Here is a 17,704-nt window from a genome sequence, read left to right on the forward strand (position 1 = left end):
TTTCCGATTCTCACTTCGAGAAAGACAAAGAAATTTGCGGGAAAATCGCTTACTCGCGAGCACGAACGCGTCGTTCCCTTTCGTAAGCCCCAATTTTTGTTGCGCGCAGGGATAATCAGTAGGTCGATTCTATCAAGTCCCACGTCAAGCCTTAATCAATTTGATCCGGACAACGAGCACGTTCCTCTACGTGGCTCGTAACATCAGCAGTATACAGGACGTTCCAGTGGGAAACCCGGAGCAAATTCTCAAAGGACCGGGCAACATATAATCGTATAAATACATCCGTCGGCGCGTTCTGGTTGATCAACCTATTGCATATATATTGACTTTTACAATGTGACATCTTTTGTTATCTCCTTTGTATTTTATATTTCGTCTTTCGTATTTTACTTTATGTTTTCTTCTATGAGTTGCGATCTTTTCTTCATCATCTTAAAGATTGATGATAATAATAAAGTGATGATAATAAATGTTATTATTACTATTACGCGATTATGCAGATGAGATTGAAACATCAAGACATTCTTATTTTATATACAACCTTTAAATTGATTGGCAAAAATCCTATAAAAACATCAAGTACTTAAAAAAATTTCATTGCTCCTAAAACAACTTCATTTATCATAAAAAGTTTTCAATTTAAAGAAATCTTCGAAAAGAAATCCTTCCCTCGTATTTCTTGAATGGAAAATCAGACGGCAAGGAGACATTAGCAGAAAAATACCGAGCTTCGAGAAACGTACTCAAGACTTTGAAAGATACGTGTTTCGCGCAAACTACACGAGTCCCGCGTTTACACGTTCCGCATTACGTTATGTCTGGCGAGATGAAAATTGAACGGTACACCACAGTGAGGGAAAGCGAGAGTTAGCTCCGTCTACAAGAATTCAAATTACTTCATCAAACGCCAACGTCGGCGACGACCACCTTCGCCGGGGCCGTCCTGTACGCGAAGCGATCGTGTAATCCGGCGCTTGCACTTGCACGCGGCGACGGACGTGTGTGCGGGCGTGCATGTCGCGCGAGCGAGCGGGCGAGCGAGCAATCGCGCGCGTGTTTATGGCCGCACGGGTGCACGCGTGTTGGCGCACGGACATACCGCGTATGTACGCCTCGCTCGATGTACGACACGTACCGACGTGGCTGTGGATGTACGGGATGTGCGGCTTATAAGCACGTACAGGGCGCGCAATACGGGTCGCGTATGCATGTGCATGTGTGTTTCGGTACGCCACCCCCGGCCGTGTATATTCGTGATTTAAAAATATAATATATTCAACGGCTGACCGCGCGCGCCGCGCTGCTCCGTGCACCGTTTAGCTATCCGACCATAATAGTCTCCCGTAAAGCTCTCTACTCTTTCTCCCTCCCAATGTCCCCTTTCTTCTCCGCCCCACGCTCCGCGTCGCTTTATCCTATCCCATATTTCCCCACGTTGCCGGGCCTCCTCTCCCGCGTGGTTCTTGTGTTTTCTGGATATTTCCTTTTTTCCTTTCCCCGCGAACCGCTGTATCTTCCCGCTCCCGCTTTTAAACCGCGTCAAAGAGATTTTTAACCGCGGCACTTTTGGCCGGGCTGCGTGTAATACACGTAAATATACTTAATTTGTCACTTTTTTCATACGCCGACAAAAGTCGGGAAAATTTATCCGCCATCGTATGCAAGCGTTGGAAAATTAACCATGCTCGTGATATCGTCTCTTGAATGAATACGGGAGGAGAATGCGTAGAATCGATTTTCACAAAACGTGAAATTAACGTACCTTTATTTAATCCTATATTTTTTATTTAGATAGCAAAAATTTCGTTTCAAAAGTTTAGTTAATTTTTCGAGAGTCAAGCTAGGGTGAGAATTAATTCTGAATCTTTTGATTATCGAATTTGCAATTAACCCGGCCAAATTACGAAGAGTTATTACCTCTTTGCATAAATAAGTAACGGACAAGCTTTTGAAGTTCTCTTGTTTCTGGCGGACACGCGAGATCTCGATTGCGTTTCGTGACGCAACTCGTCGAAAGCTAATACAGAACCCCAAATCGGATCTCGATGGCGTGACATTGTCGAAACTTTGCGACTCGTACCTTGTATTCGTGTAACTTTCAGTATATCAAGCAGAATTTTTTATCAACACCGAGGCCCTAACCGATCGTTATCTTATCTTGCGTACACGCCCCGTTAACATCGATCGAAAACAATTACAGAGAATGCACACGTTTTTCTAAATACATACGTACTAACTTATCTCTCTTTCTCTTTGCTTTCTAGATGCGTTATATTTTCCATCTCATAATTTATAGATGCATTCGTATATATTTTACTCTTCCGAGTTATGCTTTTATATTAACCGCACAGACAATGAGGTGTCTTATATGAGGTGTCAAAGAAAAACCAGACTCAGGCAATTTCTACGCGAGTAAAAAATCCAGGCATATAGTTCAGGAGCAGAATTAATTTACTTCCATTAACATTGCATTCAGGTCCATTGCGTTATAGTCCGGGTTATTTATTTACAAACCGGGGAAGCTCATTGGTAACCTGACTCGGCAATGTTGCGGCGGTACGAAGACGAGACGGAGAAACGCCTGGCGTGCTGGTGGCTTAATTGCTCAGGGATTCCAGCTCGTTATGGCCGGTGTCTCAGGTACGCTTACATAGTCCGTTACAGCGGTTTCGCTAACCCAGTTCGCGACTCGGTTCCCCGGCCATTTACTATGCGGAACCGAAATTTCCACCGTCGTCGTTGGAATCTTAAGGCGATCGCGGCTTCCCTCCTCGCTTAGTAGCTGCAATTTACCCGATCTTTCCATTCGCCGAGGATCTCAACGATTGTACGCGTCCCGCACGTTATCGAATACTTAGCCGAGGTTCGAGCGAACATGGTCACGCAATACGTGTACAACAATAAACGCTCAAAATCAGTCTCGTGGCGAAAATTTATTCGGAAGAGAACATCATAAAAAAATACTTTGGCATCGTTGTATTGCAACAATTCTTCTTAAATGTGTCTCTTCGGAATACTATTTTCCCAATTCTAGCACGTAACTAAATTGATTTTACTGCCATTTTACTTGAATAAATTTTAATTTCGGGTCTTATAGAAATATTTTGTAAAAGATAATTCACTGTTTTAAAATAATTTAAAGACACGCTGCTGGTATATCGCAATTATAATCATTTATAATGTTTTGCGCGCGAAAGCTATTTTACTTCATACAAAATAGTCTTTTCTATTCTCATTGTCAGTCTGTTACGATTTTCTCGCCGCTTTTGGCACTCAGTATCGCCAGCATTTATCCGACAGACTTTCGCGCGATCAATCCGCGCGGCTCTCCCTTTGCTACCTCCCTTAACTTCGTACTGTCTCGTGAAAATTTCTCGATGTGCACCACCGACGAGTCTATCTTCGGGGTGTAATTCGCGAACGTCAACGGAATACCAATGTCGCCGCCGCCTTTCTCTATCGTCGTCCTCGCCGTTCTCCATTCTCTCCGTGAGTGGTCATAAAAGTTTAGAGGAAAGCCCGTTCGGGATAGGGAGAGAGAGATGGGGAGAGGGAGATGGAATGAGAATCTCGCAAGGTAAGAAAAAAGACGGATAGCTCGTAGATGGTCTACTTTATTGCGGCGTTGGACATTATATAGCTTATGAAGGTGGGATGGTAGAGCGGCAGCTTTGGTTGGATCAGAGAGAGAAAGAGAGAGAAGAGGAAGGGAAGACGATGGAGAGCTTTTCGCTCGTGAATGAATGATCAATCGTTCCGCATATTGACTGGCATGGCGAGAGAGTCAAAATGAATTTTTATACATTGATCGTTTACCGTTCATTCAATGTTGAACGATAAAACAGAGCAAATTCACTCTGAGGGTACATATAGAATTAATTGGACGTGGTTATGTAATAGAAAACCAGCTGTTATTGTTGAATTTTTTTTGTCGTACTGCAAAAGTTGCTCTAATTTCTTTTATAGAAATAAACTTCGACCAAGAAGAGTATTATATTACTTTAATGGCGTGTGTTTAAAGATAAAGTCTAACTCGGTGACAAGTTTTACATATTTTTCGTTTTTTCTTATTACAAAATACTCGATTTGGGAACTGTGTTTTACGATTACATCTGCATTGAGGATTCCGCACGATTCTTACGAGAAAAACGTTTTTGGTCAATTTGCTTGAATTTATGATTTATTGTGGTTTTTATGTTTCTTTCATCAACTTTCTATGATTAGTTTTTGAATTATGGGCATTTAAAAATCTTATTTACTAAAACTCTTCATCAGAGACGCAAGAACTACAATATATCACAAATTTAAGCAAACTGACCGAAAACTGTCAGTTGTTTTTCATGAGAATCATGCGGGGTCCTTTTCAAAATTCTTTTGTATTGTACGCAATGCAATATAATTTAGAGAGGAATAATCTTTCAATATCTCTACCTTTCCTCTTTTGTTGTTCTTTGCGCTAGTTTGCTGTTTATATGTATTATCGTTATATTACGCCGCGTCATTGTTTATGCGATTGCGATTGCAATCTTTAATACGAAACTCCGGAGGCCGCTTCTTTTTACATCTGAATTGTAAATTTCGTGCACCGCGTGCGTGGAATGATAAATACTTATCCTTCGTTCTCGTAGAGAGCCGGCTCCCCGGAGAACCGTACTACGTGACTCAGTCCGGAGAATAGCTCCTTGCTTCTTGCGAAGCGGCGGATTGAGCTTTTCGATGCTTTTTCCCGCCGCGAGAAGGATAACCACGAGAGATAACTGCGAACGAGCAGTGAATTAAATCGGAGTCAATATTTCCCTTGAATTATGAAAGAATCGCGAAAGATACCGGCGGCAAGATCGTAGGCAGGTCGAGTTCGAATCGAACGTGTCATCTTTAATTTAAGAAATAATTCGCTGTAAATTTCGCCGAGTCGAGTCATCATCGATAAATTTCAACCAATCGTTGACGGATACGCTTTCGCATAGGAGAAAGCGATCTTGACATTTTATTGAAACGTTACGTAAGTGAGTATGAGATTTAACAAAGTGGCATTTTAATCGGAAAAGGGAGGCGAATAAAGGAGAAAGGGAGAAGGATTTCTAAGCGGAAATGGATCTAATGTATAACTGAAAACTAATCTACGTATCGTTTTCGAATTTCGAAAATGACATTTCTGTATTATTAGCCGACATTTGTCAATAATTCAAACGAGCTTATTCGATTTTTACACACACACACACGCGTCACGCTCGCGTGTGATAACGCACGTACAGTCGAGAATTACAGCTCGTTAATTACCGCCGATGATCTCGAATCCAATAACCCTGATGCGCGTTATTAACTTTTGCAGCGTTAATTTATAATTCCATTATATTTATTTCGCGCCATTTATCGCGGCTCGAAATCGCAAGTAAGCCTGCATTCCCCATCAATTTATCGTTCATCGTGATTTTTATCGGCGGGACGCCGCTATCTTGTTTGTGTATTATTAGTACCGTTAATGGCGGTGTGTTTTCGTTTATCCGATATACCCCAATTCATTGCCGAAAGTCGCCGAACGTACAACCCCATTGGTCCCCGAGTGAGGATTGCAGTTTTTCCGTTCCGCGCGCGAATCGACGGATCGAGCTTTTCGATACGAAGCGAAGGATAAAGTAGGAAAAAAGAGGATCTAAGAAGACAGAGGAGGGAGCGGCGGTGGGGGAGGGGGGGATGAACGACCAGTGGATCAAACCGAATCCAATAACTCCCGTGGGATTACAACTCTGGCCCACGGGAACCGATCGTATTCCGAGAAGATGGCGGGTGTGAGACGCGAGACAGGAAGAATGAAGCGGGGGAGGGGAAGAGAAGGGGGGTCGACGGTCGGAGGGAAGTTTAGAAAGGTGGTCGCTCGTCCGTGGGAAGGGGGTATAGGAGGTTGGCAGCTTTCTTCTTTGCGGAGACGGCGATATTTTGTCGAGCTCGACCCGAATGTAGAGAAACAGCGCGGGCTGCATTCGTATCAGCCGATACAGTGGCTGGATCGGCAGAGGATGAGACTGCTCCGCGGGGAGCGGAGAGACGGAGAGAGATAGAGAGAGAGAGAGACAACAAATTCGCAAGCCCCGATATACCCTACCTACTCGTAGACACGTAGACAATATTAATCCGTTGCGGCGCGGTCGCAATAATTGCCGCCGCTTTTTATATGTCGAACACGATATCGCTCCCTGGGGCGCGGGCAATCGGGTCGCGCCGCGCCGGGACAAACGGCAAACGGCCGAGCCACTTGCCGCTAAATGATAAGAAAATACGCTGTTCAATCACGAACTTGTCAGACTCGACGGGTTTCCGTGACGCGCCTCGCAAGGCGTTCCCCGGCAAATTGAATTTCTCGAGGCGCCCGGATCTCCCGATCTCTTACGGCCGGCGCGCGAGCGCGAGCTCGCAGCTCGCACGCGAGCAACGATAAACGAACGAAAATGACTTAGCGCCGCCGGTTCCAGACCGGCCAACGATACGGTGTAACTTATAAGTCGTTCGCGGGATTTTGACAAATCGTCCGAGCCCGACCAATTCCCGATTTTCTCATCCCGTTTCTTCTTTTTTCTTCTTCTTCTTCTTCTTCTTCTTCTTTTCCTTTCTTTCAGCTTCTCTTTTCTCCCGGCCCATCCTCCGGCCACCTCGTTTCCTCTTTCCCGCCCTGATCCAGCCGCCTCCTAGTGTCGGCGCTCTAAATCCTCGTGCCATGCCGCGCGAAAACTTTTTCCTCCGCGAAGTTGGAGTTTTCTCGGGTTTATCGGCAGTGCGGGTAGTTTTTACTTGGCAACTCCTTTCTTTTCTCTTTGCCTCCCCTCCCGCCGTCCGGGGTCTCTCCTTCGTTCTTTTCCCCGCCAGTGATTCGTTCCCGGTCGTCTTTACGTGGATCAGATAAGACCCCATAGCCACGCAAATCAAGCGGAACAAGCGGCTGCGCCGATCGCCCGATCGGACGGGCGCGGGCGTTTCGGCGATCGATACGATATCGCGAAAGGGTCCCTCGCACGATGATAAGGTTTATCGGGTCTACGTTAATCCGATAGTTTAGCAATTGCTTCGTTCTTGTCGTTGGAATTGATAACGGAGACCCGTATCGTTTCGTACCTCTCGCGCTAAATGTGACCGCCTTAGGAGGTCTTCGGGCTTTTCGGTCAGAGATAACGTCGCGAGTTCCGTCGAGGTAATTTCGGCAGATCGCAAACAATCGCAATACTTTCACGTGGAAACGCTAAAAGATGCATCGCGCGTCCCAGTAACGTGAGACTAGCGGCGCTGAACTTTCGTCGACGAGACACATCGCGAAAATGGGAAAGTGCAAAGTACAGGGGGAGACGAAGAAGAATTGTACTCACTGACTAAGGTGAGAAAAGGCGTACTGTGCTGCAGAAAATGGGGCGGGCTGCATGCTTCTTCCGGTCTAGATACCGCGCTCCCCGTTTGCAGCTCGATCACGTGGCCGTCTCTTCGGTAGAATGTCATGCACATAAAACCGCTCCGACTGGAAAAAAGAAGGGCGCGAAGATCCGTAAAGATCGGGACGAGCATATTCCTGTCGCTTTAATCGCGACCACTGTAGATATCCGAACAGATATTTACGGACGAGCGGATACGGATTAGAATTACGGAGTATCATCGCGATTTCGTGAACGTGAATCGATTCTCCCGTAAAACTTTTTTCCGTGCGACAATTTCTTTTTTTTATTATTCATGATTATTCATGAACTCTTCATGTCTCATCTTCCATGCGTTTGTGAAGTTGGCGTATCATTTTGTGGAAACTCATAAAGTACCTATTGTGGCTTTATTTTTAATAAAGTTCTACAGTTCTCTATAGGTTAGACATAGTCTTGGTCATTAAAGCAAAAAAAATGTCTCACAAAAATTTACGCAGCGTCCTACTTTGGCCCCCGGGGGTTTTCGTAACATTCATTGCTAGATTTCAAAAGATTTATAGCACTATATAAGTTCTGGAAAGAATTCTGGCAATCTTGTTTTTTTTCTTTTTTTAAATGATTTTTATCACTCGAGGAATTTATCTTTATGGGGACAGAGATGGAATGCTGACCGATTCTAAATAGTTGTAATTAATCTTAAAAAATAACATTTTGTGCCACAAACTCTTTATAAAATTGTGAAATACGTTCAGAACTGCTCGAAAAATATTTTATGATAAATGAAACTCTCGAATATCGACCAGCTCCCTCGTCTCACCTCCATGCTCCTAGCATTGCATTTTTCGAGCGATCAAAATTATTAAAAAATGAGAAAATAATATTTATCGCCAGAACTTTATAAAATTAAATACGTTCAAAACTGCACGGAAAATATTTTATAGTGAATAGAACTTTCGAATATCGACCAGCGTTTCACCTTCATGCATCTAGCAGTGCATTTCTCGAGCGATCAAAATTATTAAAAAAATACAAAATAACATTTCTTGCAAAAACTCTTTATAAAATGGTTAAATACAGAACTACAAGAGAAACATTTTACAATGAATAGAACTCTCGAATATCGACCAGCGTTTCACCTCCATGCTTCTAGGGTTGCATTTCTCGAGCTATCAAAATTATTAAAAAATAATATTTCTTGCCAGAACTCAGAATAATATGGTTAAATACGTTCAGAACTACATGTGAGACATATTCTATTATATAATGATAGAATTTTAGAAAATCGTTCACGTTTATTCATGTAAGGGCGCCTTTGTCGGGTGATAAAGCTTTTGCTTGATTGCAATAAATAATAATAATAATAATAATTATTATTATTATTTAAAAAATTCAAAAATAATACTTATTTTCAGAACTCTATATAAAATGTTTAAATACTTTCAGAACTGCACGAGAACTCTTTTAGAATAATTGAAATTATTTAGAATTGGTCAACATCCATTCCCCCTTCGAGTGATAAAAATCATTTAAAATTAAAAAAACAATATTTATCGCCAGAACTCTTCAGAACTTATGTAGAACTTGTGTAAATCTTTTGAAATCTAGCAATGATTGTTAAGAAAACTCCCGTATGATAAAGTGAGACGCTACGTCTCAGCGAGAACCGGCGTCTCAGTTTGTCTTGAGGCATTTTTTGTGTTTTAATGATCAGAATTATTTGTCTAACCTACAAAGAAGTATAGAACTATTAAAAATAAAGCCAGAACTCTCAGCACTTTACGAATTTCCACAAAATGATACGCTAACTTCACATCTTCCATGCGGCGTGTATTTTTATAATTAAAAAAATAATATTTGAATAAAAATAAATTATAAACACATCCTCGCTTTTTTCGCTCTTAAAGATTATAAAAACTAAATAATTCTTCAATATAAATACTCACATATATAAGAAGAATAAATGAGACATATAGAAATAAGACGATCTTACCAGCCGACAGTGAAGTGTGCCACCAGCGTCATCGTCATCATGGTTTGCGCGCCATTCGACTGCTTTATGCTGTTGCAAAGGATCTTCACGTCCTGATCCTCCGGCCCGGGCACGTATTGCAGGTCCATGGACCCGCCTTCGAAACTCGACGAAGTCGTGTTTGGTCTGGCGACATGCAGAGACGCGTTTCGCGAATGAAACGTGTAGGATCTGCCGAGGTCCAGAGTGTGCCAGGTCAGTCCGCCGCTCGAGTGTCCAGTCAGCCAATTTGGGAATCGACATTCGCCCGGGGACGAGACTGAAATAGGAAACACCACGTTTTCAGTCGTTTAACGCGCTTTTGCATCTGATCAAAAGTAAGAAATATAGCCACCGTATCGCGTTGTGAAGTCAATTCTATTTCGGACAAGTAGGACAGACCGAAAATCGAGAAACAGACTCATAATTCTCTAGAATATTTCGACGCGAGACGCTTCATCGTTCTTGACGCGATTTAGGGACACATTTATAACGATCAAGAAATTAATTCTATAGGATCAAATGTCTGCATCCATCTATGCTAAAACACTCTTACCGGGGCGATAAGAGAGTTTACTGAGAAAACTCTCTTATATTTAAATGTGCGAATTTTTCGACTAACGAAAAACTGATTAGATTTCCTCGTTAGGCAACACGCGACCCAGCCTCGCGTTTCCTCGTTAACCAGAGAATTCTACCGGGGCGTTAGGTCAAAGGCGGCTTTACTCGGAACCTCTCCCCGCGCGACTTTCGTAAAACGAATGATTCTCCAGGCGATCGTTACGCGTCCCATCACATATATCGGGCTCGTCGTCCGTAAAGGCCGCGGCTTCGACGTCAACGGCACGGCTACGTCGAACCGATATGCCGGTCGGCCGAGAGCACCGCGGGCACCGTCGAAAAATTCCGCAGGCTCCACGGCCGCTCGCCGTAAAGTCCTTCGTATATCGTGGAACGACAGTCGATAAACCGACGACGTCGATACTCCCCCGACAGTGCAGCAGAATCGTATAACGGATATCGCGCGGTCCAACGAATACGCCTATCCAGCAGCCTCCCCCTCCCCCCGCCGCGCCGCGCCGCGCCGTCCGTTTCGTTTTCATCCCACAATAGCGAGTGCACTGACGATGGCACCAACCCCCTCCGTGTGTCATACGCCACAGCCGTCCCACTTCCGGTCCGAGTGGGACGTAAAACCGAAGCGTCACCGAGAAGAGGTCACCCGATTCGCGTCGAGTGGCTCACGGCGGAGGGGTACGGTCGAGGGCGAAAGGTCGACCGAGCGGGTTAACGGAGCGCGCGCGGAGCGTACGGTCGGTTTTATGGCATATAAAGGCATTGTTGCACGCGGCGCGGCAATGAATGGAAATAATTCAACGACTCGGCTCGATAAGCACGTTCGCGATGCCCCACGGCCAAGATACAAATTCCCGCGATCGTAAACGTCGAGCCGTGTCTTCTCGCCCGTTTCCTTTAAGATTAGGAACGATCACGCCGTTATCGTCATTATTTTATTCGTTCGTTTCAGTCACGTCGCGCTAGAAATTAATAACGTTGATAAAGTTATTGATTTGTAGATTCGCGTCGATATGTTTGACCCCCGTTTTATTTATTTATTTTTTTTTTCATTTCATTCGTTGATATTTATTGATTGGTCCGTATTTTTTTCATTGGACGTCAGGATAAACTATTACGTACGTAATTTATTCATTTAACAGCACAACGTGAGAGAGAAAGAGACGTGACGTGATATTTTTAAATTGCGTATCGCGCAAAAAAAACAAAAGGTACGATATTACATATCACATGTGCCGGTGACCTATATCACGCTCTTTCGGTGAAACGCGTTTAAATTCCCATCAAATGATTTATACTACAAATACAAATTACGTATTGCCCCAGTTTCGTTCCTTTTAGATTAATTGCAGAAAACGATAAAGTACAAATAGTACGTGGCCTCCCCGCTGTGTGTGCCCTTTTGACAGTATCATATGGCGAAACGTAATCTCGTGTAATAATCACGTAATAATGCCCTACATTTGCGCGATTATTTTCGCGATTATTTTCATTTTAAGGGGTTACATACGTTTGACAGGCCTAAAACTAGGTCGAAATTAATGAATTTTTATTGTGAATATATTATATCGAGTGCTTGCAACTCGTCGCGTCCGCGTCGCGTAAAAGAGTCACGGTGCGGTCTCGCTTCGCGTGTCGCGTGTACTTGACGCGAGACACTACCGTGTGTGTGTGTCTCTTGATATTTTTTAAAATAAAAATACATATCTTATAAAGTAGTCTTTTGAAAACATCTCCTAAAAATGTCAAAAATTGAGGTCCTGGCAGCTATTTTCCCGAAAGAGTGTTTTAAAAATCGATACCAGAAATATCTCGGAGACTATAGTGGACCGATTTGCATGAAATTTTTTACAGCTATTCTGAATACAATAATCTAGTGCTTGTCGTATAGAATTTGTTCAATCTATGGCTTAGTTTTTTTTTTATAAAGAAGAACACCCCGATTTTAAGGGGTCTTCTTCTATTCGAGATCTTCATTTCGGGCATCCCGATCGTTTAATCTAGAATCGCGTTTATTTAAAATTAAAAGGCAGACGGCGACGTTAAAACCCGTTGGCAATTAAAGCTCCTTTTTTCTCGGAAATTAAGTTTCCAAAATTGGCCCTGGAACATGTCGGCGCGACGGGGGACTAGGCCGAATGAATTTAACCGCTCTGAATCGAGCTACGTGCAATTTTGAGCGAATTACAAGTAATTGTAATGCAGATAAAGCGACGGTAATTCGGTGAAATATGCGTGATGTCATGATTATGAATTTATATACGAATTAATAATTGAGTGGATGTACGCGTACGCACGTGCGAGGAATTACGTCGATTTCGTCGTGTGCGAATATTACATTTATACCGTTACTGGCAATCGCGTTTGACAAACGCTTGAACATTTGTATTATCTACAATATTCTTTTGTAGATGTGACCGAATTGGGTTAAAGCGATTCGGCCGCGCTGACAATCCGAGACGGAACAGAGCGAAATATAAATCGCACAATCGCAAAATGAACTAATACGTCTAGTCGGGTCTTTCGACCTGATCCTCGACTTTTTTATCATTCATTATCTTTCTAACATTTACAACTTCTATACTCGTTTTCATTTTAATAATTTTTACTCAAATAAATTTTTAATATTTAGTCTCTATTTGAATCTCTATTCTAGGAAGATGAAAGTGTGTTACGAATATTTAGCGACTTATATTTTTCATTTTCTCTTCTTCGTTTCAGTGTACCTTTTATTTAAATAATCCACACAATTTAACAAAAGATTATGAAGTTATACCGTTTTTAATGTTTGTCCAATTTGTCTAATATATAGATCTATAACACATTTTTTATTTATACTACAAAATACGTGTTGTGTTATCTTCTTAATTTACTGTTAATAATAACGTCAATGTTTTTCACTTTCCTCGAATTGTCAATAAAACTTCGATTAACACTTTCCGCGAAAACTGTAAAACATCGGAACGATCCGCTAACTTTTCATAACGATTCGAAATAACGTTATTCCTGAAATTTTTCGATCGGATAATTAGAGCAATTTGTCCTTCCCCGTTCGCCTAACTACTTGACTCTTCTTCCAACCCCGAGCAACCGGTCTGAGTATCTCGAGTCGCAGTCTCGCAGTTTTCCCCAGATATTTACTCTGGCGAAGTAGATGCCGAGCTAATTGAACAAACTTCGGATCTCGACCGAGGCTGCGGACCGCGGTTAATAGGGGCTCGCGAGTGTCGGAAGATGAGGGCGAGATACGTGCGCGAAGAGATACTGGGAGCGAAGTGGAACAAAAGGAGCCCAGGCGAAGGCTTGAAGGGTGAAGGCGGGAAAGGTTCAATGTTAATCCATTTTTCCGCGTCCCTTCACCTGGCTGCCCTTCCGCCTTTACCTCGCGCTTTTTCCTAGACGCGGATCGTAATATTAACGGCGGCGAAGCTTACAAGCATCCCCCCAAGGCTTGTCTCTGACTGCGTCCTTAAGCCTCCCTCTTTCCCGACCCTCTTCCTTCCTTTTCCCCCCTCTCCGCGCCTTCTCTCTTCTTCTTCTTCTTTTCTTCGGTGAGTTTTATGCGCGTGTCGGTGACTCCCGCTCGACTTAAAACGATTTGCCGAAGAAAGTGGCAATTGGAGAGGCGCGCGATGAGCGCGGCAAAGAGGCGGAGAAAGAGAGAGAAAGAGAGAGAGAGAGAGAGAGAGAGAGAGAGAGAGAGAGAGAGAGAGAGAGAGAGAGAGAGAGAGAGAGAGAGAGAGAGAGAGAGAGAGAGAGAGAGAGAGAGGAGAAAAGGGAACACTGGATGCGCGCCCCGGAGAGATGGCGCGGGAGGATCGCGAAAATCCACCGAGTGAAATACGTTAACGAAGTTTGTTGCGAGACTGTGCGCGAGGCAAGATACGGGTTTGCAAACTCGAGAGCACAGGACGGTAAGGGATGGAGAACGTCAGGGGGGAAGGGGGGACGGATGGACAACCAGGGCGGGAAAAATAAAACGCGAGCGCGGAAAAGTCGTGCAAATATGCTCTTCTTACTCGCGGAGCGAAGCCGGGCGCGCGCGTGTTGACACGTTCGATTAGCGCGTGCCTGCGCGCGAGTGCTAGTTTCGTTTTGCGAGAAACAAGTCTGAAAAGAGAAGAGACAAACGAGAGACGGCTCTGCGATTCATCATCGGGGCTCGGGCTTTGTCATCGCTTGCGGGAAACCCTATTATCGCGTCACGTGAGCTTTATCATGCAAATAATAGCATTAATAGCGTTACCATCGATCTCCTTCAGAGCTCACTCCCATGCTTCCCATTTTACTCATGAATGTATCCAATGTTCACTGCCTATATTTTTGCGTCAATTATTATATAAATTATTTATAATGCGATATGAAAATTTTGAAATCTTTGAAGAAAGGGGTTTGATAGAAATTATTAATTCAGAACTCATTCTAATTAAATGCATGTTTGCCTAATTACAAATCTTTCTCGTATCACTTGAATAAATCTAGCATAATCGGGCTACGCCACCTCTGTCCATTCAACAATACAGCATAACGTAACAAAACGTCAACTCACGTGGTATCATAATGGCACCGCGCTGCGCGCGAGGTGCGGCATGCGAGAGATTGGCCTGTTACGCGGCAATAACAATGGAGGATCGGTTATTTTTCGGTGACGTTCACCGGATAGGAAATAGCTGTGTATAGCAGTTGCTCGGCCGCGTGTGACGGTGTGTATGTACGCGCGACCACTCGCACCCCCTCGATTTTAACGATCATGCCTCAGATATAAGCGGCGACGGTAACGTCCGAACCCTGTTTATCACCGGGGCCGCTTTTGTCCCCGCGCGATAATTTCGGCGGATATCGCGATAACATCACGGCCGCGATTCATTACGCCCGCCCGAGTATCGCGGCCTGACCCTCCCGGACGTACAACGGGGACGAAATTAAGAAAACACGGGATATTTACGACTGCGAAATATCCGCGTGTACATTTCGGATCAAAAGACTACCGGGAGTGGAGAGAGCGGGTATTACGAGATGTTGTTTAATCCAACGTTATTTATCCTCCAGCGCGGCCGGGCATCCGGAAAATCGCAGAACGGAAAAACGTACGCGCGGCCAAACGTGGGGGCGGGGGGGGGGGACGGGGGGAGGGATGGTGTTGCCGATCGACGCCGGGCCCTCCCACGGTTGTGCTCCACGGGTTTTAAAGCCCGCTTTCATCGCCCGAGAATTTCATATCTTTCCTTTCGCAATGATATTTATCAAGCGTAATGCAAGAGCGTGAAGCCCCGGTAATTATATATGAATCCATTAACGGAGCGAAATGGGATTGCGAGCCCCGAGATGAAAAGCGAGTAAGACGGAAATGCGCGAGCGGGGTAAGGGAGGGAGGGACGGGAGATGTAGAACACGACCCCGCCAGACGTAGTGCAAACACGCTCTTCTTATTCATGGAATGGAAAAACCCGTACGTTGATTAGCAATTCTTTAAAAGTATACGCTCACGTTACCGCCACCGCATTCCGCCGCTCGCATTTTTGCACAAGTTGTAATTTAATGTTGTTGAGTGCTGCGGACATTTCACTTAAGACGTCACGCGGGAAGCGCGAGATCGTTATGCAACATGCATCGGGGGGATGTAACGACGCGCGCGAGGGGCGGCGACGATCGTAGAAAAAATTTTCAAAAATTCCACCAGATAGAAAATAACGATAAATTGAAACGGCCGCGTCCCAATGGGAATCCTCGTCAAGCACGTATTTACACTGTAATAATTAAAATCTACGAGAACGGTGCAAATGAAAACATTTTAACGTCGAATTACACAACTGGACGGGAGATTGCAAATCGCTGATACGATTTATTACCGTGCAATATCTTACGATAATTAAATCTTTTTTAACAACCATAGAGAGAGAGAGAGAGAGAGAGAGAGAGAGAGAGAGAGAGAGAGAGAGAGAGAGAGAGAGAGAGAGAGAGAGAGAGAGAGAGAGAGAGAGAGAGAGAGAGAGCTTTTTCATCTGCTAATGTCTATGCTACCGCGCGAAATCTTCATTGCAGGGTGCAGCTATGGTTATTCGATGGCGATTGAAATTTCTATTAGGTATTGTAGCAAATCGCTAATGTAAAATAAAAATAAAATAACGGCGACCCACTAAAAAAAATAGTCCATGATATAGAAATAAGCGCGCGGTAGTAAATAGGAGTTCATTTTGAAAGACTGTTTTTTGGTGAGGCGAGGCTTTTGAATGACAAAGAAACGAATGAGCGAGATTAAGACGTCCCTGTAGACATTTGCGTTACACTTTGAAATATACTTATTATTTTACGTTCTGACGTTGTTCGCAAATTTGCTCCACTTTAGATTCTTAGTACGGACACTTACAATTTTTTTATGGATCTATTTTCTTACATATCGATTTGTGCCCATTTTCTGATTTGTCTAATTGTATATATAAATCTCTCTGAATATTTTCTTTCGTCAATCTATCTTAATATTTCTGTTTTTAACATTCGACGTCAACGTCAGAGATGAATTAAATAAAAACACTCATGTCAAAAAATAGTAATTTTTGTCACTCAGATTAATTTGGAGTACGTCAACTGGTAAATAACTTCGAATATTTCTCGATACAATCGGATCATAAACATAGAAACAGCAACTGTTTGAATTAGACGAGTTCAACGCTTACATGCCATCGCTTCAGAATAAAAAATTAAAAAGGTTACTGGTGTATCAGTTTTAGGATCTAATAATTCTAAAGATGGCAGTTATTTCGCAAATAAAGCTACGAAATAAAATAACTGCAAATGCATTATACTGCACATTTTACAACGCGCGGTGAAAGCAGAAATAGGTCAACAAGTCATCGAATGACAGATGAAAATGCGATTTGTCAAGGCTTTATCGGGACTCACCTTTCCTCAGGGTCATCGTTCGGGAGCCCTCCATAGGACTGAACAGACCATTGCACGTCGCGTCGCCGCTCTGCGCCACCCGGTACACCTCGGCGGTGCCCTCGGGCACCGGCCCGCCAGCCGGCAAGGCGACTTCGTGGTCCATGGTGCCCATGCCCATGGCCGCCCTGTTCAGGTTACTCTGCACCGTCTGCTGCCCTGCCTTCTCGTAGACAAAGCACCGGTATCGATCCTCGTTGCTGGACGCGTGGCCGTGATGCAGACGGCCGACTAAGTAACGGCTGCTGCCTTCCTTCCAGGTGGCCAGGCATTCCAGCTCCTCCACTGAAACGCGCGAAAGAGAATACCATCTTGAGCAAACCTTCGGGAGCTAACGGTAGTTTCGAGCGAGCGCAAGTTTCCGCAAAACCGTAGCATTCGCGTGGCATAGTGCGCGAGACCGCACGAGTAGCAGGATTGGAACGTCTTTCAACGCCTTCTCGGATATGCGATGTATCGGAATGTCTCACAAAATCCGAACACTGTTCTCACAGGATCTATAGCATTCATGGGAATCTGGCGAACCGTCTCTCGAACAGTAATGTCTACAAACAATCCTCGAACCGATCTTTCCTCATTATCTATTAAAGTGGCTACTTAAAAACTCTCGAAACAACTACCGAGCGGACCTACCGGGGTTTCTTTAATCCTCTGCGAGCGCGATATCGGCGAAGTCTCTACGTGCGAAACTAGCAAATTGTCAACGGCGCCCCGATGTGTTAAGATCTGCTTAGATCCGAGAGCACCGTGTGCTCTTACAGCGCGCACGGGCGCAGAAAGC

At 44.0% G+C, this 17,704-nt stretch overlaps 1 protein-coding gene and 1 long non-coding RNA gene across 3 annotated transcripts in view; one reads left to right on the forward strand and one right to left on the reverse strand.

The window, feature by feature from the left end:
- The window catches only part of LOC139786220 (uncharacterized), a 181,391-nt gene that overhangs the window by 72,806 nt on the left and 90,881 nt on the right, over window positions 1–17,704 (forward strand). The gene's annotated exons all lie outside the window — the stretch shown is intronic.
- Window positions 1–17,704, reverse strand: part of LOC139786170 (uncharacterized) — a 244,763-nt gene that overhangs the window by 39,079 nt on the left and 187,980 nt on the right. For both annotated transcript variants that reach the window (XM_071725327.1, XM_071725320.1), the window contains exons 7-9: window positions 16,885–17,208; window positions 9,391–9,688; window positions 7,359–7,504 (exon numbers count right to left, since the gene is read on the reverse strand). In XM_071725327.1, coding sequence (XP_071581428.1) covers window positions 7,359–7,504; window positions 9,391–9,688; window positions 16,885–17,208 — 768 coding nt within the window. The remainder of the gene's footprint in view (window positions 1–7,358; window positions 7,505–9,390; window positions 9,689–16,884; window positions 17,209–17,704) is intronic.

The sequence above is a fragment of the Temnothorax nylanderi genome, unplaced genomic scaffold (assembly GCF_030848795.1).
Source record: "Temnothorax nylanderi isolate EJ_2023f unplaced genomic scaffold, tnyl_v1.0 TNYL_tig0009_pilon, whole genome shotgun sequence".
Lineage (NCBI taxonomy): Eukaryota > Metazoa > Arthropoda > Insecta > Hymenoptera > Formicidae > Temnothorax > Temnothorax nylanderi.